General features: G+C 37.2%; 2 protein-coding genes across 7 annotated transcripts; one reads left to right on the plus strand and one right to left on the minus strand.

Annotated features, from left to right (window-relative positions):
- Window positions 1–6,259: 6,259 nt before the first annotated feature.
- On the plus strand, window positions 6,260–15,194 carry LOC131307690 (uncharacterized). 4 transcript variants are annotated; one of them, XM_058334334.1, is made up of 16 exons: window positions 6,260–6,499; window positions 6,583–6,781; window positions 7,596–7,998; window positions 8,103–8,280; window positions 8,364–8,503; window positions 9,320–10,064; window positions 10,257–10,357; window positions 10,569–10,713; window positions 10,805–10,873; window positions 10,968–11,013; window positions 11,115–11,590; window positions 13,110–13,189; window positions 13,722–13,857; window positions 14,109–14,292; window positions 14,433–14,515; window positions 14,625–15,194. In XM_058334334.1, exons 2-16 carry the CDS (start codon window positions 6,682–6,684, stop codon window positions 14,745–14,747), a joined length of 3,009 nt encoding a protein of 1,002 aa, XP_058190317.1. In that variant the 5' UTR covers window positions 6,260–6,499; window positions 6,583–6,681; the 3' UTR covers window positions 14,748–15,194. The 4 variants fall into 4 exon arrangements, with proteins under 4 accessions (XP_058190317.1, XP_058190316.1, XP_058190319.1 ...); XM_058334333.1 differs by having other exon boundaries at window positions 6,308–6,506; XM_058334336.1 differs by having other exon boundaries at window positions 6,320–6,506; window positions 11,115–11,578.
- Window positions 15,195–18,738: 3,544 nt separating this feature from the next.
- LOC131308196 (uncharacterized) lies at window positions 18,739–21,134 on the minus strand. Of its 3 annotated transcripts, none has more exons than XM_058335047.1 (4): window positions 21,008–21,134; window positions 19,905–20,230; window positions 19,623–19,730; window positions 18,739–19,207 (listed from the first exon to the last, which is right to left on the minus strand). In XM_058335047.1, exons 2-4 carry the CDS (start codon window positions 20,202–20,204, stop codon window positions 18,899–18,901), a joined length of 717 nt encoding a protein of 238 aa, XP_058191030.1. In that variant the 5' UTR covers window positions 20,205–20,230; window positions 21,008–21,134; the 3' UTR covers window positions 18,739–18,898. The 3 variants fall into 3 exon arrangements, with proteins under 3 accessions (XP_058191030.1, XP_058191029.1, XP_058191031.1); XM_058335046.1 differs by having other exon boundaries at window positions 20,876–21,062; XM_058335048.1 differs by having other exon boundaries at window positions 19,905–20,248; window positions 20,876–21,062.
- Window positions 21,135–23,434: the final 2,300 nt, after the last annotated feature.

Genomic DNA, 23,434 nt, shown 5'->3' on the forward strand with positions numbered 1-23,434 from the left:
TGAATTGGAATGCAAGCCATGAGTTTTAAACACAAATAAACGGGAAACAACATTAAACAAATCAGAGGACCACATAACTCTGTTAGAAAGCAAAATTTTAGAGAAACGTTAACTGTATAGTAATTAATTTGAGAATCTGGGTTACAAAAGTGGACCCCACACATGCAAAAAGATTGAGAGAAAACAGATAATACAGGGCAACATGTCAGCAACCAGATAGTAGCTAAACAGGTCATTGAAATTTAGAGATTGGGAGAAAGAAGCTATTTCTTGGATTAGAGAAGACTGAACTGCGCAGTGCGTATAAGATTTCAAGTCACTAATAAGGAAGAGAAAATATGCCCCTGATCATGAAAACAAAATCCAATTTGGCGGAATCACTTCAAAAGCTAAATAAACTAAAATACCAAAAAGGAGCATTCCCCATAAAAACTCAGTTAAACTGCACCTACAATGAGATCTGTGTAAAGAACTGCTGTGACATTCACTCTCTCGAAAAACAAAAACAACACTACAAGAGAGGAAAAAAAGGGCAGGGGGGTTGAGCCTGAATAAGACGCACCAATCCTTAGACAGAATCTTACTCAAGCATGAGTCAAAATTGGGATGAGTCACTCCCATGGGCAAACTTAAATTTGGGTCAAATGCCACATGTCATCTTTTGGCTAAATGGTAAAAGAAGAAGGTTTCATGAAAATGAAATTTGTCGTGTTTCATGAAAACAAATAGACCGTGTTATATTTCTCCTTGAGTAAAATTACTAGAATTTTGATCGCAAAAGCTTAGAATGCTTCATAAAATGCTAGCTTAAACTTGGTAGTCTAGGTCTTTGTCTCCCAAGTGCTTGGCTGTCACTTTCTCAGATGCACATGGCATATGTAATTAAGTAGTGCATTATGGGTGAAAAGTGCCATTAGGAACTTAGTTCATGAAATTGCCCATATCTGAGACGCATATTGCATATGTGATTCAACATATCTCTATACTAAGGAAGCACCAATTAGAGATATTGTTATAACATCAGCAATGTGTTTTATGTAGTTAGACAATCATTAGCTTTTCTTGAAAGTGTATTCATTCTTTCTGTTATAGGGTTTTACGCTATCTTATTACCTTTAGACAAAGATTTGTGGCAAGTCTTTGGCGGTTTTTTTGGGTATGAGTTCTTTCTGTGATTGTTTTATTTGCTTCGGCATGCATGGTCATGAGGCAATAGTTGTAGCAACTAATTACACTATAATGATACGCCCAAACCCCTTGCACATAATTTTTCCAGTCTAGCTTGGCACCTGTTTTTTGGCTTCCCTTTAGCTTTGCCAAGTTCTTTTTTTTTTACATGCTTTTTATCAAATGAAGCATATAGGGAGTTAGTTATTCCTGCGCTTAGGCTTCTTCTCTACCTTTCATTTGTTGTTGATACAGTGACTAAGGGGGAGCCACAAGAAGGATAATTGAAATACTCCAAATCTTTGACTCTACTACCTATACCAGTGGATCATTTATAGAGGTGTGTGATCAAATGCTAACCTTCTATGCCTCTGACTCTGGTTCTTTCGCCTTCTTTAGTTTGCTTCGTGAAACTGGATGACCCCTTTGTGTTTGTTCATGGTTTTTTCTTTTGGAAATAAAGTAAAAGGATTGAGGAGGAAAATAGCATTTTAGTAATGTTTGTTGAAATGAATTCTGTAATGGTTGTTCATTCATGAGTTAAGCTAGGCCATTGCTTGAAATTTGGTCTAATGGGTAACCGAATTGTATGACAGAATGCATGAATGAGATATTGATTTGAGAGTAATGTGATTATGAATAAAAACCGTGTCCTTGGAAGTTATGGTAGTTCATTTTAGTTGTGTTCAAAACGAAATGCGCCAGGCAATTCCTAGTACTATGATAACATGTGTCATTCATACGCACTAGAAAAAAAAAATATCGAAATTCTGTTCCTATAAAAATTAGCATGAACCAAAAACATGATCTTTCAAAAAATTCTCTTTCTTCTAATTCGATCCCCTCTGAGTCCTAATCCCGACTCCGCCGCGTGGATCTCTAACACTGATTCAAATAAGAAGACGTTCAAAAACCACAAATCACGACTTTTGAACCTCGTACAAGATCTACCTAACAGTGAATTCTCCCGAAAGATTAGATCTTTTTTTTGTTGTCGTTGTTGTTGAGACGATAAAGGAGATTAATAACCTATATGCATGCTTTTTAAAAACAAGATATAACTGGCAGTATAAAAGAAAAAGAAACATCCATGGTTGAGGACTTGCCTGTATAGCCATCATCAACTTGCTTTTCCGATCTTGATTTTAACGACGGCAGAGGCTCGACGGTGGAATGTCAACTTTTCAGTTCTATATGGGTTTCGTAGGAGTACAAATTCTGGGCCCCCTTCATAACAAGGAGTGTACGAGTTCGGAGCCCTGCGCAACAAGGAGGGTACAAGATAACCTCGTGTAAGTCTTAACCCGCCGGAACTTAAAAAAAACATAGGAGTTGTAGCGATAGACGTACTGTAGTAGTAAATGAACTCCTTTTTGGGGAAAATTTTCAAAAAAAACCTTCTGAATTTTCAGTCAATTCGTAAAAAATACATAAATTTTAATTAATGACAAAAAAACACCTCAATTTATCATTCCGTTAGCGAATAGGCCCTGCTATGACTATGGTTTTCTATTTTAAGGAGAGCAATCAAAAGTAATTGCAATGACTATGGTTTTCTATTTTAAGGATAACATCTAAAAATCAGATACATGTTACCGCATATTTAACATATGATGCAGGAGCAAAATAATGATAATCGGGAAATGAAGAGTTATCTTACTTATTTTTGAAGTGTCTTTTGGTTTCTAATCAATGTCTTTTAGTTTTTGGTCCCAGTATTTTATTAGTATATATGTGTCTTAACTTTCTAGTAAGTTGTGTCTTTGGTTTAATAGTGATATATGGATTTGAAAGGTTTGTGTTGGAAAATGTCTAGCATTTATTAGGAGTCGAAGAGTCATCTCTTGTAATGCCTATAAATAAGTAATCGAATGAAATGAGAAAAAGAGTTTTGAGTTTATGAAAAAATTTTGCAAGTGCGTCTTGCTTGGAATGAGTGATTCCTCCAATAATTAAGTGTGTGACTTGGTCGCCTGAGTGGCATTCGCAATTAATAGCATTGAGTGGCATCTACTACCCTCGGTCGAGTGGCATCCCGGGACTATCCTGAACGTCGCGGGTCTCGGTCTGCGTCAACATCATTTTTTCATTTGGGTAGAAATAAATTAAACCAAAAAAAAATATAGATAAAGTGTAAATTTTAGGATACAAACAAATATTTAACCAAGACCCATTATTTTCTCTTCAGCGAAGGAACCACAATTGATTGTCAATGGTTTCTTCACCTTTAAAATTACAAACAAAGTCGACAATAAAGAAACTAACGAAAAAATTGGTGAAGGTACTGACGATGAAGCATTCCACTACCCATAAATATTTGAAAGAAATAATTTTGTTGGCAGTGGAAGTCTTCACCGTGTTTTCACCGTCATGTACCTTCGCCATTTTTTGGTTAGATTAAATTGTTCACTTTCTTTGTTATTTCCTGCCATTATTCAATTCTTCGTTTCGTAGTTTAAAAATAGATTATTCGTTTGAGGAGCTCCTGTCCCCATTTTTTAGAAATAAAAAATCATTGGAGGTACTATTGTACCTTGCTTCTGTAGAACTATTTTTTCGGCTTAAGTAATCTGCTTCAGAATCAACTCAATTTTCTTTGCATTGACTTGTCTACTACGTGCTCTCATCTTGAATCTGAAGCCCTCCTTCAACAACTTCGGGGGCAAATGTTAGCCCGAATAATTGATACATATAAGTGGGCCATCTAGACAAATCATTTAGATTTGATATGGACTGAAAGGTGTTGATGGAAGGAATGTTACTGAAGCTATTGACGGTCGGTTTCCTATGCTGAACTACAATCTGGTGTTGCAGTTTCCTTAAATTGGCGCTTTTGGACAGTTTATTGTATTGCTTATGAAGTACTTTCTTCTGTTATCCAGCATCCAAATAAGAGTTGAAATGAGCCTTAGAATAGTGTTTCCCTTTTGCTTTTCACTTCAGTTAGTGCTCCACTTGGTGTGCTTCACTTCAATTGCTTCCAAGTACTTTTGCTTTGTCTAACCTTCGTAAACTTTATTACAATGGCAAGCTTTTGAACTTCTACACATAAGCCTGTATAATTTGCACCAGTGCAACTTCAACAACAAATCCTTTCAGTATATGTAATCAACTTCTATGACTATTTCAATGTGTGCAACTTTCTTACATAACTACCAACTGAATTCTCAACTTTCAAAACCTTGGATTAATGTCATTACAACACCAACTACTCTTCCTGTGATAAATCAGAAGTTTCGATGGGCATGATATTCGTGCTGTGCACAAAGTACTAGATCAATGCATGACAACGAACTTTAAATGGAATTAACTTTGAATGTCGGTGGCAGTTTATTTTTGTTCTCATTTTTGTAATCCATGCATCATATTTTAATAGTAAGACTCGAACTCTGGTATCACACTCACTAATAGAGTACATTTTGCCTCATGTTCACATGGTGTGATTCCTTTTAGTCAAGATCGAGGTGTTCTATTTGTTTTTGATAGGCAAGGTGTTCTATTCTTTGGGTTATTTCCCTTAAAACTTGTATTTCCAGCATTAACATTAATAGCAACACTAATCTCCCTTAAATCAAAACCTGTCCTCTCACGGGCATGACCGCATGACATTCGTGCCTTGCACATGGCTGCACCTAGTTAAAGGAAAGAAAATCATTGACAATCGATTCCTTAGCCGAGAAGAAAATGATCGCTAGATATTTGTTCGTATTCTAAAATTAACATTTTTTATATTTTTTATTTTGATTAGGGTAGTGAATTTCAGGGCCCGTTCCAGTTTCTATCTTAACATTCTTTTTCAAAAAGAAAGTAATTTCAAGCTCAAGTATAATAAAAATGAAAAATAATGTTTCAATTTTTTTACATCGTTTAAAAGATCTCAATGAGATCTATCAAATAAGATCTATATTTGTAGGAAAATTATTTGCGTAAACACTTGATTTTTGAGCTTGAAATTACCTTCTTTTTTAAAAAGAAGGTTAAGAAAGAAACTGGAACGGGCCCTCTTTTTTTGATTAGCAAGATAATGGTAGAAAATGCAAGAAAGAAAAAAAAAATACTTTTTTGTGTTCACTTAGTAAGAATATCCTAGAAAGTGATAGAAAATGAATTTTCATGTACAATCCTCTAAAGTATGAGAGCTTGCTTTACTTTTTTTCACAAAATGTGTAGGAAAATTAATTTTCTCGAGAAAATTAACCACAATTACTCTAACTTCCTCCTTTATCCTCTTCTCTCCACATTTTATCTTCTAATTTTGACAATTATATTCCCTCCAAATAAGAATATCTTATTTTCTCTATTATTTTCTTGTAAATTTTTTATTCTAATCAAACAGATGTGAGAAAAAAAATAATTTTTCTTTTTCTTTTCTTTCACTTCACTCCACTTTTTATCATTTTCACTTTTTATTTTATTTTTCTCGCTAATCAAACGGACCCTAATGGATATAACTTGAATATAAAAAAGAAAGTGTGAAAATTATTATTTTATTTTCATCTATTTCTAATTGTTCGTAGGAATGATGTTGAATCTGTGTCAACATGAATGGGGTTTGTTCAGCGTGAAAACACGGACTTTGTTGGACAATCGGATCCTCATAAACACTAATCGAATTTAAACATATTCCCAGCACAACCTATACGTGAAGCCCTTAGCTTTTATTACAAAAATACTACTCATACAATAATTCAAAATATAACATTAAATATAATTTCTCACATACATGTGGGCTCCACACATACTACTATATGTAGGCTTCACATATATGTGAAAGATTATATAAATTATTGTGTTTAAATTAATGTGTAAGTAGCATTGTCCCTTCCATAATTGTTGCATAGAAATTTAGGCTCTGTTTGGAACTCAGAGAAAAGAAAAAAAAGAAAAGAAAAATTAACTCCTATTGTTTGGTTGTCGAGAAAGAGAGAAAAAAATAAAATTTTTAAATATAATAAATAATAAATTTTTCCTCCAATCTTCCTCTCATTTTTCTTTTCTTTTATTTTCCTTCCCTTTCTTTTCCTTTCCATAAGTTCCAGCCTTAGTAAAGTTTATATACTCCTACACAAACTAAACGACGGGGAACTTCGACTATTCTACAATCTACACAGCTCTACGGCCAACGTGTTACACGTACGACGATACAACACACAGTAACCACGAATTTTCACCTTTCTTTCCCACGCTTTTCCTCTCTCTCTCTCTCTCTCTCTCTCTCCGCCAGACCAACTGACGACCAGACAACACCACGCCCAGGAAATATCCTCAGAACAAAGACGACGAAGAAGGCGTCACACTCTCGTGGTTGCTTCCACATCATTTCTCCGACGAGGTCAAAGGTCTCCAGACATAGAATCACTAATAAACAAACCTATTTATTTATTTTTTAATGCTTATCTCTCGAAATTTTTCCAGTGTGTTTCGTCGTTGGAAGATTCGAACTTTGTCTATTGTACATTCAAAGTCGGCTCTCTTTTGGGATCAATTTTGTGTTTTGTAAAGAAAGTTGAGACAATGAAGGCGGCGGAGACCTTGCAAGATCTGATTGAAGAATTTAAGCTCCGAACGGTTTATTGGGCACTTTGTGTCTTCGCCATCTCGTACTTCCTGACGCGTAAGTTCTTCTATTTCCATTCAATTCGTTACTCGATTCTGTTACAGTTTATGTTCATGTAATTGTGTTGGAATTGAGCGTGATTTCTCGGTGTTTGGACCAACAAATTATTGAATGTGCGTTCTAACGTGGAGGAATATCTGTTTTACATCTATTAGGGTCTTAAAGTTGCAATCTTTGACCTGGTCCGCATTGTGTGTGATGTGAAAAATTGGGAATACTTATCAGTTATCTTATCTCAGTCAAGCATTTAGTTGGTTAGTTCAGTGCAATCCAATTGCTTTATTTCCCCTAATGGACTATTGAAAATCCAAAACCTATGTTTTGTAGATGGGAAATGTTTCGCAGTTTTTAAAAGTATTTTAAAATTAATCGTGGAATCGTAAAGAGTACAGGGTGTTAAGTGTTAGTTTAACAAAGTATAGCTGATACATTAATACATATCACAGCTAAACTGGCTAAACACGATATATACATATTAAATTTAGTTGTTACTCTTGTCTTAATTCATTTATTCCTAGTCTTGTGGTTTTTCTTAGTCAAAATTTTGGGGGAGAGGGGAAATAATTTTTAAGAAAATAAAAATACTCGACTAATCTCTAGGCGTCAACTAGTCAGCCTAGGCGCTAGGCGCCCCTCTTCCGACCGACTAACTCGTAGTGATTTTTAGAACATTGTGCAAATCAACCAAATATAGGTGAGACGGGGAAACAATTCAGAACGGTAACTTTTTGTTTTCTGCTGCCTTCATGTCCAACCAAGAGAGTTCTCAAACTTTCATGCTGTGTTTCTAAGCTTTTGGTGTTCACTGCAGACACAAGTAAATTGATGTGGATGAATGTTCCCCTATCAATACTTTTTGTTTGTGGATTACGGGTACTATTTAACGAGGTGGAGTTTAGATGGAAAGTGCGGAAAGTTCGTCAGCAGACATATTTAGCACATTTGGAAAAGAAGCAATTGGTGGCGAATGACTCTCGTCTTTCAACAACGCCACCATCACCTAAATGGAAGAGGAAGATCACCTCCCCCATTGTAAAGGCTGCAATGGAGGAGTTTGTTAATAAGCTTTTGCATGATTTTGTCACGGATATGTGGTATTCAGATATTACACCAGACAAGGAGGCTCCTGAGCTCATGCGAGCCATAATAATGGATGTTCTTGGTGAAATATATGGAAGGTTTAAAGGGATAAACCTAGTTGACTTGCTAACAAGGTATCTTTTCTTGAAGAATTTTCACGGGTTCTCAACAAGTGTATTTATCACTGTGCATTGTTCAAGAATGGTGAGTAAAGCGTTTTTTATTTTGTATGTATCAGGGATATAGTCGACTTAATAGGGGATCACCTTGATCTTTTCAGAAGAAACCAAGCTTCTATTGGTGTGGATGTCATGGGGACACTTACATCAGAAGAAAGGGATAAACGTTTGAAACACCATCTTGTTGCTTTGAAGGAGCTTCACCCTGCATTGATATCACCCGCATTTGAGTACAAGGTGTGAGTGGAGTGTCTTCAACTAATGTGTGCTTTTGTCAATGTAATTGGTAGTGGTACCTCTGATGCTTTTGTTTGTTACAGGTTCTTCAGCGACTTACAGGTGGGTTGTTAGCTGTTGTGCTAAGACCACGAGAAGCTCAATGTCCCTTAGTTCGGTGCATTGCCCGAGAGCTTGTAACTTGCTTGGTATTACAACCTATTATGGATTTTGCAAGCCCCGTGTGAGTTGTTCTTTTAAGATTTAATTCACTTTTTTCACTCAGTGATCCAATTGTAACTGTTTGTTCAGATGTATCTAGTCCTCTAATGTACCTGGTCTTCTATGTAAGACCGTTAAATATAAAAATAAAATCAGAGTTTTTTTTGAACTCGAACAAAATCTAAAGTTCTGTGAGGTAGTCAGGATTTAACATTGTACTTTCTCACATGTCATTTAGGTAAAATGTAACTATAGGAATAGAAGCGTTAGGGGAATGCTTTCAAGTTCTTAATCCGTTGGATTAGCTCACAATGCAGTTCATTCTTGGAGAATCATATTTGTAAGTTCTTTATGAGACAAAAGAAAAAAAAAAATTAAAAAAAACCTTCTTAATGTATTTTTGGTGCATTCGTTCCAACTTCAAGAACATATGTATCGCGATGAGAATCGGAGCAAGGGGGGTTCGTTGATTATGTTTCACACTCTTAATAAGGTGTTTGTTGGATATAGCTTGCCCCAAGTATTGCCACATTTCTGATTGCTTTTTTCCCTGAAAGCTTCCATTTCCACTGCCAATGAGTCTCTAAATCAGTCCCAGATGTTTGACTTACATGTGTAGGTGAGGGAACTTTGGCTGCATCCCTTTTAGCTGTTATTAGCCTCTCTGTAGTACTCTTTCATTTATGGAGCTTCTAGCTAAGTTTGTCGGCTCTTCAGATACCTTCACTTTCATTCCAAATCTGTCCCAACCATTTCTTAGTGCAATATGCATCAGAATGGTTATTACCTGGCCCCTAAATGTGGAGATTGATCATTAAATTTTATAACTTGTTTTCAGGTATATTAATGAGTTGATTGAGTATATTTACCTTGCTACTAATGACGAAGGGAGCAAAGAGGTGGGGGCCAAACAGTCACCTAATGCAACGACTCATACCAGTGATCAAAATGAGTCGACTTCGAGGAAGAATGCATCTTCCTACAAGAGAGAGACTGCTCCAAAAGTGACAAGATCCAACAATCAGAAAGAGATCTTCCTGGATGCTTCAGAAAATTTGAATTCTGGTTTAATCAGCGAAGAATCCATGCAGCCACGACCCGCTGACTGGACACGGATGCTAGAGGTAGCAACCCAGAGGAGAGCAGAGGTTCTGATGCCTGAAAATCTTGAAAACATGTGGACTAAAGGGAGAAACTATAAAAAGAAAGCCCAGAAGATTGCTGCAGGGGGACTTCGTACACAGGCTCAGCTAAGTGATGGGAAGAACAATTTGGTTCCCTTATCTCATGGCCCAAACAGGGAACAATCTACTCAGGGAGAAGTTGTGGACAAATTGGAGGATATTGCTTCTCTTACTGCCAATGGACCTAAAGGGGGACTTAGGAGATCAAACAGCACTTCTGCTCTAAATATTCAACCTAGTACTGATGAAGTATTCAGAAGTGAGAGTGGCGGGCCCATTATCTCAGAGTTCTATAGCCCAAACTTTAGAAGGCATAATAATCTGCAGCCTACTGTTATGGGTGCTTTAGATATGGTGTCCCACGGTGAAGGAGTCCACATGACCAAGCTTAGGTGCCGGGTAAACTCTCTCACCCTCTTTCAAGTGAATTAGGGAGCTGAGTATGTTTTTGGCAGTACAGTGTATGCGTGATTTAGAGAACAATATTTACGCATCTCTGATTAAATTTTGGGTTTCCCAGTTGCCTTGAATCCAGTTTGATTCTTGTTTTTGCATCTCATCTTCAGCTTCTGACAGTACCTATGGTTACAGGTTATAGGAGCATATTTTGAGAAAGTAGGGTCAAAATCATTTGCGGTTTACTCCATTGCAGTGAGGGATGCGGATAAAAACACTTGGATTGTGAAAAGAAGGTCTTGTTCTCATCTCGATCAGTAATACAAACGATCTACCGGCTCACTCTTGTGCATATTGCTAGTTACTAGTGCTAGTTTGAGCTGCATTAATCCTTTATTTGATTAAGAAAGTTCCTAAAGCTTTTAGTTATGCATAGTCAATCCATTTCTTCAATGTTTTCCAGTTGGTCCTTCTCAATTCTTTTTGTTTGGGATATTTTGTCAACAGATACAGGAATTTTGAGAGATTACATCGTCACCTTAAGGACATTCCTAATTATACGCTACATTTGCCTCCCAAAAGGATATTTTCCTCAAGCACTGAGGATGCTTTTGTTCATAAGCGCTGCATTCAACTTGACAAGTACCTGCAAGTATGGTCCATCCTTCATCTCCAAAGCCCATATTTATGTTGTTCTGGGTTTATTTTTATTTTTTTCCATTTTGATTATGCTTTATTCCCAGGATCTCTTGTCAATAGCTAATGTTGCTGAACAACATGAAGTATGGGACTTTTTGAGTGTTTCCTCAAAGGTTTGCATTTCATGGATATTTGGTGTATAAATAGATGTGTTTCCCCTTTCATGTATCGATGCCAAGTCTAATAGTTTTTTTCTTGTTGATGAAGAGTTACTCTTTTGGAAAATCTTCCACAGTGATGAGAACTCTGGCAGGCATGTAACTTTTCTGGTTGATGTATTTCCTTGCTGATATTTTTCTATGGAAGTGGACATTTATTTGCTAATTCATTGCGTTGTTTTGATGAAATCAACAGTGAATGTGGATGATGCCATGGATGATATTGTACGCCAGTTCAATGGGGCTTCAGATGGATTAGTGCAGAAAGTTGTTGGCTCATCTACCCGTCCTCATGAAATCTCTCCTGCCATTCCGACCAGGATCTTATCTTGGAATGCTGATGAGATTAGTAAACATCTTTCATGGCAAAATACTGCAGAATCAGCACAAAGCATTTCTGATAACGAGGAAGGTGATAAAGATGGAATTCGTGGCCATGAGGAAGTAGTACCTTCTGTGCTAGATTATGGGTGGCATTCCGATACTGAATTGAACTCGAAGGGTTTCCCACCTAGGGTGATTAAACGAGGTGACACTTTTACAAGCTTAATCCATGAGAAGAAAAAAGTTTCAGACGCAGAACCTGTGTCAGCCAGCCTGGGTCGACATCATGTGGCAGGTCTTCAAATAACTTCTGATCACTTGGAGGATCCAGTTGGAGTGCCACCGGAGGTACCAAACAACCAAAAGGCTTGTTTCCTGTTTGACATTTATCCTTGGGCATAAAAATGCTTATGTTATTCTATGAAACTTATCTCAGATGATGTTTGCAATTATTGTTTATTTATTTTCTGTAGTTTCTCATGTTTTTACCTTTATGCTGCATTTTAGCTTGTGTTTTCATTACTGAAATGGGTCTTTGTTTGTAAGAAATTTCTTAACAAGTAGCTCAATCGTCACTTGTCAATAAAAGGAAATATTATGTTTTGAGGGGGTTCACTTCAGAAGTGTTGTACCTTTCACGTGTTACTTTGGTCATATTTAGTCATAGAAGAACCTTCACATTCACCATTTTCGGAGTTGCTGCTAAATTTCTCACGTCACCTTTATTGCAAGAGCTATTGTTGTCCAATGCTACACGTCAGTTTTGCATTTTGTTCCCCGTCGGTGTGCACATAATTTTTGTTCCAAAATGCTTTTTGCGCACAGCCGCACACAGCTAATGGATGCATTTCAATCCCATACTACCCACTGGTTTTCTCCGAATTCTATCATCCACATGCCTTCTCCAAAACATTGCCAGACTGTGTGGCCTTGTAGATCATCCATGGGCACGGAGAGTTAAAAGATGCATCCAAGGGGAATCGGCATGTGTTGTTATCATGGAATGGGACTACATGAGTAGGCATGCACTTTCAGCTGTTTTATGTGGGCAATGGATGCTGATTCCATCTGAGAGTGGCTAACATTTGTTTCAGAAAATTAGAATGTTAAGCAGTCATGAAACATAATTTTCTACGCAACAGCAGTGGGGGATATTACTATAACTAAAGGGGATGATGAGAATCGAATTAGCACCTTGCACAAATAAACTTTAACTTGCAGGAGAACCTGTTGATTTTTTAGGGGACTAATCATTGATTTTAATAGGTTGTATGGGTCTTATTGGTCGAACTTGCTTAGTTTCTGCATTGAAGTCCAAGTCTTATGGGAGTTAGGATTTGAATTTGACGGAAACTAACCTTTGTAGAATGTTTTGGTACTTTGAAGCTTCATTGGATAATGATACAATTGTAACATTAAGGTAACCTAAGTGGGTTGCTGGGTTTATTTTTGTACTCGTGGTCTTGCTTATTTGATTTTGTGCATTTTTTAGGCATTTTATTCTGGGCGTTGTTCAAAGCCCAGAATAGACTTCAAATTTTATTGTGTTGTCATCTATTTAAGCTTCTAACCCCTCTCTTTAACTCGTTGTTTGAAGGGCAAAAACCCTACACCTTTACCAATGTTTAATAACGAAGAAAACCAACTAATCTCACCCTCTGAAACTTCTATTATTGCCCTCTGTTGATTGTGCTAAAATAGCTTATAGGTGAGAGTTCATAGCACTTGCTGTAGTCTTCATTGAGAAGAGGAGTCTGAGGTTTATCGGTGCGATTTAATTTTAGTCAATATGTTTCATTGGCAAAGATGCTGGGTGTGTTTTATTGGTTTTGCCTAAACTTATGTTGGGTGGTTATTTCCTGTGCAGTGGACGCCTCCTAATCTAACTGTACCTATGTTGAATTTAGTTGATAAGATGTTTCAGCTAAAGAGAAGAGGCTGGCTAAGGTAAGAGAATTTCTTTATGTGATTACTTGCATGTTTTCACATTAATTTGGATCCAAAGGAACCGTCACAATGTGGTGCATTTTTTTTTTGTCTCCATATTTTAATCTTATGTGTGATGCTGCTTTGAATTTGTTTTAATGAAGTTCTGTTCTTGTATATTTTCCTTTTGAGTTTAGTCCTGTTATTCATTCCTTTCAATTATAAACCTGAAGCGTTTGTTCTCAGAAAAAGTTGGAGTGCAATTTTTTCCTCTGGTAGGGTCCCATTAGTCTTGCGCCCCATTATCCCACTTATGATGGTTATGTATGTTCTTTAGTATTTGGGAAGATAATGGTTACTGCGTGAACAATCAAAATATAGGGTCCCATTAGTCTTACGCCCTATTATCCCTAGAAAAGTGGATTGATTGATCTGTTTTGAAAGCATGTTTCTTGGATAAGTGATCTGTTTCAAAGATTACATTCATGTCATCATTCTTTAACTGATCTTATCACCATTTAGCCTCAAAGTGCTTTTTTTTTTGGTAATGCAGGAGGCAGGTCTTCTGGATATCAAAGCAAATATTGCAGTTAATGATGGAAGATGCCATTGATGACTGGCTTCTGAGGCAAATTCAATGGCTCCGGAGAGATGATGTGATTGCTCAAGGGATTCGGTGGGTCCAAGATGTAAGAACTGATCTATCACCTTCATTTTACTAACTCGTTTAATTGGTGACTCAAGATCTGATTTATAGTGCTGATTTTAGTGCATCATAGTCAAAGCTTTATATGAATACTGCAGCATCAAATAGTATCTGATTGACTAATCCATTTCATCTTTCTTCAATGAATTAAATGTAATATGTCGATCTCTACACGTTCTGATGTTGTGGTAGCAAATGTTTCTTTACTTCTCTAATGATGGATTTCTTGGTCAGGTTCTCTGGCCTGATGGCACATTTTTTGTGAGATTAAATGCTCAAAACGAAACGGATGACTTTCAATCTAATGAGGGATCCTTTCAAACTACAAATCGTGGCAGTAAGGTCTCTCAACCGGGTACTTTTGAGCTACAGCTTGAGGCTGCTCGTAGAGCAAGTGATGTGAAGAAAATGATCTTCAGTAAGTTTTTCCTCTTTGTTTCTTTTTTTTTTCTTTTTCTTGGCTTGGTGCATCTTTGGTAATTGGATTAAAGAAGTTTTACGTTGGGTGAGGTTACGTGCCACTTTTTGGAGTTAAAAACTTTCCTGCCCTTGCATCAGATGGAGCTCCAACTGCTCTAGTCAGCTTGATTGGGCCTAAGCAGTATCGGCGTTCTGCAAAAGATATATATTACTTCCTTCAGGTACATGCCTTTCTAATTCTTCTGCATGAAGTGCGATGTCGCACTGGGTTATTTTTGTTCTTTGAATGATACTGTGACCAAGAGTAACTGGTCTTGCTGTGAGTTGCAGTCTACAATCTGTTTGAAGCAACTTGCATACGGAATTCTTGAACTGGTGCTCGTTTCAGTTTTCCCTGAGCTGAGGGATATTGTGCTTGATGTTCATGAAAAGATGCGCGGTCAACCTGTATAGAAAGAGTTATTCATTTTTTCGTCACGCACTTCATCATTCCATTCAAGAGTGGATGTTCAATTTTCCGACGAGTATGAGGCTCAAAAGATGGAATTGGTCCACGATCAATGGATTCAGCTGCTTGTACGGCTGGGCTTCATGGATGGCTTTGTGGTTATGTTCTTTCCCTCAATGAAGAGAAAAATGGGATTTTTGGTAGATGTACAAGAATCGCTTCTGTGATGTGGAAAATGGGTCTTTCTGTCCACCTCTTCTTGCTGTACAGGATACAAAGGAAACAATCAGAAATGTATAGAGGTCCCCTGTGATGAAAATATATAGGACTTAATGTAATACCCTTTGAAGGGATTTTGTATTCATTCTTAACGATTGCTACGTCAAGAACCGTGTTCACTGCTGATTTTAAGGCTCTATTCATTCGTCGTTTCGGTAAATTTTCCAGGCAAATGTTGGATCCTTTCTTTTTGATTGTCGTCATTGACTTTTTCCTTTGACTTTTCAAAGATGAGAAACATTTTGGGACATCCCAAAATAAAATATCAATGCATATCTCACGGATATTATTAGTACATTTAAGGGAATCATTGTGAACTAGCGTGGATAAAAACAAAAAAAGGAAGTGTAGATTTTAAAAGAGAGTGAATTATTTTTCAAACAAAAAACTTGACTACTTATAAAAACAAAAAAAAAAAAAAACTTGATAGAATATAAACAAAGAAATAGAGTCGAGGAGTTCGTGAACTTTAATAAAAAAGAGACAACTATAACTTGCGTGAAGGAATTGCGATAACGCAGTACCAATGAAACAAAAAAAGATTGCCCACTGTCCTTACGTTGTGTAGGTTGTGCAACTGTGGAATTTGTTACTGGAAAATAAACAAAAAAGATTGCCGCTGCCGGGAATCGAACCCGGAAATAACAAATTCTGTTTCCTTGGGTTGTGCTACAGCGGCATTTGTTACTTTTATTCCTCCGAGTATAATATTTAAAGCAAGTATAAGAAGGACTACCACTGGAAAAAAGGATTGAGAGTTGTTGTAGTGCAGCAGCCGCACTACACAGGATCCGACCTTCCATCTTTATACGAAGGACTTGGATTTAATTCGAGCTCCTACAACAAGGGTAGTGCTGGGGTGCACCCGGATCCGCTGTGGACACACCAAATATGACAAACATATTTTGTCGGCTCCGAACACACCACACTATCCCATGTGTATGTTATTGTTTGTGCAATTTGGGTATGTGTATAGTATTTTCCTGGTAAAATAGTTTTCTTATAATTGTTTAGCTTCTTCTTTTCTTTTCTTTTTTTTGTTCTTTCTTACCCTCAAAATACACGCATGCACTGCCCATTCTGTCAATTTAGACGGAAATTGTGCTAGATTCCAAATGAGAGGGGGTAAGATCGCATCAAGCCCAAACTACATGGGGTTAAAGTGAAGGTTCCGTGCACTACACGTGTAGCGCGGCCGATTCGGAGGTGCTGTAGTGCACCCCATGCACTACACGTGTAGTGAGGCCAATCCGGCCGTCCATCTCGGCAATGAACGGTTTGAATTTTTATCCATACAATGAACGGCTCGGATTTGTAGGAGTTCGAATTAAATCCAAATCCTTCATATAGAGATGGAAAGTCGGATCTGCCGTAGTGCGGCTGCCGCACTACAGCAACTCCTAATCCGTCCACAGAATAACTGCTCTTTTACCCTTGTCTTGATCCAGCTGAGGAGATACATGAGGAACAGTGGGGGCTTGTGGATGTTCAATATTTTTTTTTTTTTTTTTTTGCATTCTAAAAAAAATATCTTAGAAGTTTTATTGTATCACGTTCAAACAAGGAATGTTCCAATGCTCTTCTCGAATACATATTAATGTACGTGAGACTGAAGACTGAATGTATGATTCCCCCATAAATATGTGATAGATAAAGGGTGTTGGGACACCACCTGAAATTGTCCCAAAATCAAATAAGTAATTACTCACTAGCAAGTCTCCATTCACTGAATTTTCGTCTCCAAACCACCACGTATTTATAAATTTATAATTATGGATTACCATCTTATCACAAAATGCAAATCAAGCATGACTCCTGTTCGCCATCTCCCTTACTTTATTTTTTTCCTTAAATTTGTCAATAATACCTCTTTCTTTTGTGTTGAAGGTGATTCGTTTAGACCTAAAAATTGAATTATTTTACTTGGGGAACTTATAACTTTATCAGCAAGATAAAATTCTTTTAAATTTTTTTCGTCTTAGCTATTTTAAAATTATCCGATAGTTAAACACTTTTCAGATAGAAATATGTCTTGAAGAAATAATGCAAAAGAAAATCAAGGTATGTCAAGTTCGTAAAAAGGAGATAAATATTTTTTTGTCTTTCACAACAAAGTCGCGTGTTTGGATTGTGCCCCCATCGATTCTGGTTGCACCTCTGTCTTCATTATCTTTTCTAACCTCTAACTCTAAGGGCAAAATGCAATTTACCCCCTATGGTTAGGTCATTTGGCACATCGCCTCCCTAACATTTGAAAATAACCAACTTACCTCCCTGAGGTTTTGGGCTAAAGTGCTAATACTATTAAGACAAGAAAAATCTCCTGATTCTACTTCTTTTAAGAAGTAAGGAAAGTTTATTAAAGAAAGAGTCAACTAGTGAATGAATATGATAACCGTAAGGAATTAAAGATGTAGATTTGCAAGATATGGATAGAGTCCCCTAATCTTAATATGATATTAGTAAAGCGCTAGCAACTCACCCTTATTATTAGGCCGGGAGTCGAACCCGCAATGTGTTAGCGTAAACGTTGGTGCTACAACAGCTTTTCGTGTTTAGATGTCTCGAGTTATCAAATTTAAAGGAAACAAAAGAACTAGCACCGCATAGACAAATCTATCTAAAGTCCAATGCTTAAGAAAAGACCATGGCTATGTTTACCATTTTTTGGTTTTTTGTTTTCTATTTGTTGAAATCAGTGTCTACTTTTTCTAAATAAAAGTAAAAGCGGAAAACTTGTTTATGTCAACCTGTTTTTAAAAAAATTAATTTCTGAAACCAGTTTTTACTTTTTCTAAACTGGTCTCTTGCAATTTCTCCGCTAGTTCCCAAACGACGCAAGAGAGAGAAAGAGTCATCCTAGCCTTTGCAATCACATTAGAAATAAATTCTATACTCTGCCATGTCAAACCAGTACAGTCGAAAGCTCAAGGCAAGGAATCGACGGAAGCCGCTCAACGGCGATCTACAATCAACTCGATTTCGTGCGATGACTAACAAACATAAATCCTAACTCGGACACCTTGTCCTAAAAGACTTGACCAAGCACATTTTGAAGTGGAACAAAATAACAATGGGTACCAGTGGCATTGAATAAAATTCTGGTGGGAACGCAAAACTGGAATCCCATTAGATTAGATGGGGATTTCCAATTTAAGTGAAGAAGACGACGTGCGTAGCTGTCTAGTGGGTTCGTTTTCTCCGGAGATCGAGAGAGAGAGGGAGAGAGAGCCTTTGAATTTTGATGGCCGCTTGAAAGATCTCCAAGGAGTCCGTTGGGTTAAGTGGAGTACGCGGAAGGTTTTGGGTCTTTTGGCACCCGATTTTTGTTTTTGAAAACAAGTGAAAGTTGAGTTTTGGCACTTCTTCTATTTTCAAAAATTTTGAAAACTATTCAATTTTTAAAAATGAAATTGGGCAACCAAACATACTTTCAGTTCAAAATTTTGAAAATTCTGAAAATGAAAACAGAAAACAGGAAATAAAATGGCTACCAAACATAGCCCATAGAAGGAATTCCACATGGTAAGAGTAAGAGTCAATTCCTTTCAGAAAAGACTAAAATCAGCAAAGCTTACACTCGCTGCTCATGATAAGTGAGCAATGTTCCAGTTTGGCCTAAATTCAGGGTAATTGTCTTTAGAGTTCCTGTTTGAATTCTGATTAGTTTCGCGTCAATCTTCTATTGTCAGCCCACTAGGTTGTCAATAAGCACACAAGAAGAAAAGAAAAACACGTATTTCTTTGTACTTTTTACACCTTTTAATACACAATCGCACACTTGTAATTGTGGGTTGATTTTAGAATTTTCCATAGAAAAATAGGAAGCAACAGGCAAAAGGTCATGCGGGCAAAGTCAATATTGGGCAAGAATAAGCTACAAAAGATTCATAAAAGGGCCTGTGAGAGTATTGCGAAGATTGGAATACAAGGAGAAGAGAGAGTATTGCCGGAGATTAGCCACCTCGTACCACGAGTTGAACACGTTGTTGTTCTTGTCTGTGCCGGAGAAAGCTAACTGTATGCCGAGGTTGCAGTCAACAGGTCCGCCACTGGCTTTACATTGGGAAGTTTGGATTGCACAATCTTGGTTGTTGAGGCAAACTACTGATTTCCCAGAGCATGAATCACAGCCAAACTTTTTCCAGTACAGGTTTTGGAGAGTGCCCTTTTGGAACTCAAGCACCTGTGACAGAACAAATAATAACTTCATTACTCTACGACAGCTTCTTGAGCCTGATTCTGGATTTTGGTGTCTCAGAAGGCGCGCAAGTGTGTTTGGCACAACTTCTGTTTTTACTTGTGGATAAAAGAACTAGTAACTTCAGAAGCTGCGGAAAAACTATTTCTAAAATACTTTCATTTTGATGCCTTTGGAATATGCTCTTCGAAAAGATTTGCAAATTCTAAAAGTTTTGACTAACATGTTCTAAGACATTGCAACCATGTTTTGCGACTTAGATTAGGGTCGAATTGATTTGCTAAAAGCATCAGAAAGGAGCTTCTCAGCTCGTTTAAGCTGTTTTTACCTAATAAGTTGAAGCAGAAGTTGTGCCAAACAAACTGACACACGTTCAGCAAAGCAACAAATTGAAAGTTACCAGAGTGAAGCTAGTTATTGTGTTGGTGTTATCTGCAACAAACACAGGCACTGATCTTGCTGCATATTGCCGTCCAGCAAATGCCACCATGTAGCCACCAGCCATAGTCTGCACATACATAAACTCATAAGAATCACAAACAAAAGAAATGACATTTTCTTCCAATGTTCAGATCATGGATTTGCGGAGGAACTTACCATGAAATGAAAATAGCATAAAGAATCGACAAACATTATGGTGCCCACTAAAACATATTGAGGTGAATAACAAGTACGTACTTACCGGATTAAACGCGGTGCTATTGATGGTGAGGAGAGAGATCTCATCCACCCTTGGCCTAAAGACGGCAAGTTGAGCGTTGTTTCCAGAGAGGGAAAGACGCTGATCGCAGGGCGAAAGCTGAGTTTGATTGAACAGGAATGATTCTTTCATAGAGAATGCGAGACCAAAGGTAAATCCGTCCCCTCTCTGAATTTTTGTATCCGAACAAGGATCAAATACTGGATTCGTGTCCCATGCATCGGCTTGAACCATCATCAGGACCATTACTACCATATTTGTGACCACAATTGTCTTCCCCATGGTGTGGGTAAAACTGCCTTGTGCTTCTGTTAAGTATCATTCAGCTTCATTAAAACTGAGACGTAAGAATGAAAGAGATGTGTAAATTGCTTACGCAAAAACAGATGTTTGGATCTTGAATTTATCAAGGAACGGGAAATAATGAAAACAGATGTTTGGATCTTGAATTTATCAAGGAAAGGGAAAGACAGATGTTTCGATCTTGAATTTATCAAGGAAAGGGAAAGAATGACAACAGATGTTTTTTTCCTTCTGGACAAACATGTTTTCATTTTCTTCTCATTCTCCAAACCAACCAAAATCTAAAAACAGCACAAGCACGGATACTCGATTTCTATATCCCCTCTCTTTTCTTCGTTGGTTTCTTGCCCACGTTTCTCTTTGGGTCTCGGTTTGCTTTCGCTTTTCCTTGCTCCTTTTAAAAATTAATAAAATTTCTTTTGCCGAGAAAAAAAAAAACTGGAAATGATGCAAAATGCATGCCCAATTTTTAGGATTTTGTAAACTAACACTAGAAATTAACAAGTTTCACCAACAGAAAAAACGCTCAATCCGAAATTCAACCAAGTATAACATGAGACCAATAATGAAATTGAAAAAGAAAAAGAAAAATGAAACCCTAGTTTCAGAATTCACCCAATAAATCACACCTAGGTGCCCATTAAACTCACCGCAACGGGAACGACGCCGGCTCCCAGAGTGATGTAATCTTCTTCAACAAATCAATGATATGATTGAAACAGAGAGGGCAAAACAAATTAAAGAAAAGTTAAGAGATTTTGTTGGGTCTTTTCTTTTCTTACCCCTGAGGAAACTACAGAGAATTGAACGGCCGGAGGGGCGCGAAACGGTTATTCCGGCAGGCCATTGGGATCTTGTCCCAGAAACGGTTATGGAAGTTGAGGAAAAGGTTTCGTTATTACTGAAATGCCCTCCCAGCTTTTTCCTAACTATCCTTCTACCACCGCACTTATTCACACACCCACACTCACAACTCATTCACACACCCACACTCACAACAAGGGTAGAGCCCGCACACATTACACACTCAATGTGTTTGGGCCCCACCCTTATTGTGAGTATGAGTGTGTAAATGAGTGTGGTTATAAAATTCGTTTTCCTAACGTTTTTTCTTGGAGAGTGATTTTGCCACTTTTTTTTCTAACGCCACCCCCTTGTGATAGAAGAGAAGTGGTGCTAAAACAAATAAAAGTGGCAAAATCAATTTTCCTTTCCTTTTCCTTTCTTGCTCAAGAGGTAGACCAGGCAAAAACTAAAACTGACTATTGATTGATATGAGGTGGGCGATTTGATTGGGAAAAGGTGAAAAATTAATTAAAACCCATATTCTAAAAAAGAGAAAAAATGGAGCTAGAGTTAGATTTTTATCCTTTTCTTGCTAAACTCTTTTTAAAAAAAACCTAATGTTATTTACCCGTGAGGAAAATTTGCAAGTTACCATAACCGACGTAATAAAATGAGGTCATATTTGGCTTACAAGACCAACTCACAAGAAAGAAACAATTTTGAATTCAGAATGAATGAGTTCACTTTATAAGAGTCGATAATTACTTCTATAGCTATCCATCACTCAGCCATCTCTTTAGAAGACAAAATTTGGTTTCCTTCCTCCAAATAGAACGTAGTCATTTGGATCCGATATTGATAAAAACTTTGCTTATGGTAAATTATTCAATTCTTGCCGGTGAATTAATTTAGTAGCGCTTAGATATTGCTCTTCATGACATTTATCTTGAGACACTTTTCATTGGGCAGGAAAGATTAGTTGGATTAACCAACTTTTTCTACAGGCTAAATATTGTTCACTTATGCGGCTTTCTTGGTTGCCTCAGCGGGGAATTTTCACTTACGGGCGACGGAGCAACGCCTCGTGCTGGTAGAAGGCCCACCGGCCGTAAACTTCTCGTAGAAGATAGCATTGTTTGCAATACTACTTACGACAGTATTTACAGAAGTATCCTTGAAAAATTACTTAGTACGAGGACCAGGAGGGACAATAGTAAATTGAAGCTAAATTAAGCTCCCAAAAGAGTCTACTTAATGAATGGTCCACCTCCTTGAACATGACCATCAAAAACAGGAAAGGGCACAGCAGTTGCCATTGCAAATTTGGGCAGTTTGTGACCTTCATCAACTGCATCCAGGGCCGGCCCAACCCCAAGGCCCAAGAAGCCTGGGCCTTGGGCATCCTAAAAATGTCCAATTTTTGGGGCACTTCAATTTTTTTAGTATTTGGGTTTGACTAGAACTCTTTTTTAGTCCAATACCATAAAAAAATGCCCATCTAACATGCAAATAAAGGCCCAACATGCAAATAAAGGCCCAATAACCCATATGACCCAAAAACTCGATGGCATTTTTGTAAATCAGAGAACTAATTGGTCCATTTTCGAAAAAAAGAAAACAAAAGCTCTGGCACGTTTTTCCATGAGTTTGCATTCTCTCCGGCTGGTCAGAAAACTCAGCCATTTCCACCCCACCAATAGATGCGCGCCACCTCAGCAAATGCCTTTAAATGCTTTGGAAAGTCATGTTCACAAACAGAGCATTCACAACAGTACAATTACTTTGGTTATTACAACTTTCCTATGTTTTTGAACGGCATTTCTTCTTCTCCTTTTTTTGTACTACATTTGAACGACATTTCATGTGACTTGATAAAAAAAAAATAATAATAAACGACATTTCTTTCCCTTGTAGCCGTTCAGCTTAGATTTTTTGGGATTTTTAGACTTTTGTCCTAATTCAAATTTATTAATTTTAAGTTTAACTTTTGTGAATTACTGATTCGTCTTGTCAAGACAAATCAGAAGAGTAAGAAATTACTATGACTTTTACCGGCTTTTTTTTTTGAAATATCTAATATAAAGACGGCCTTTTGCACTTAATCTTAGATATTTCAAAAAATATTTGCGTAAAAGTCTTAATTTTTTTATATTTTCAATTCTTTTCGTTGAGACGAGTCAATAATTTACAAAAATTTGACGCAAAACTAATAAACGCGATTTTTTTTTAATATGGACAGAAATGGAAAAGCCCAAAAATTTCTTAACGGAACCACATCTAAAACTGATTTGTTTCAACAAATTAACTGAAAAAAGAGAGAGGAATGGTGCGTTTATTTTTAGCCTTCTCATCTACTTTTGTGATGGTGGGAAGAAATTTGTCATGAGGAATTTTTGCTTCTAGAAATGCAAGACGAGTAGTAT

Source organism: Rhododendron vialii, chromosome 11a (genome assembly GCF_030253575.1).
Source record: "Rhododendron vialii isolate Sample 1 chromosome 11a, ASM3025357v1".
NCBI classification, from domain to species: Eukaryota; Viridiplantae; Streptophyta; class Magnoliopsida; order Ericales; family Ericaceae; genus Rhododendron; species Rhododendron vialii.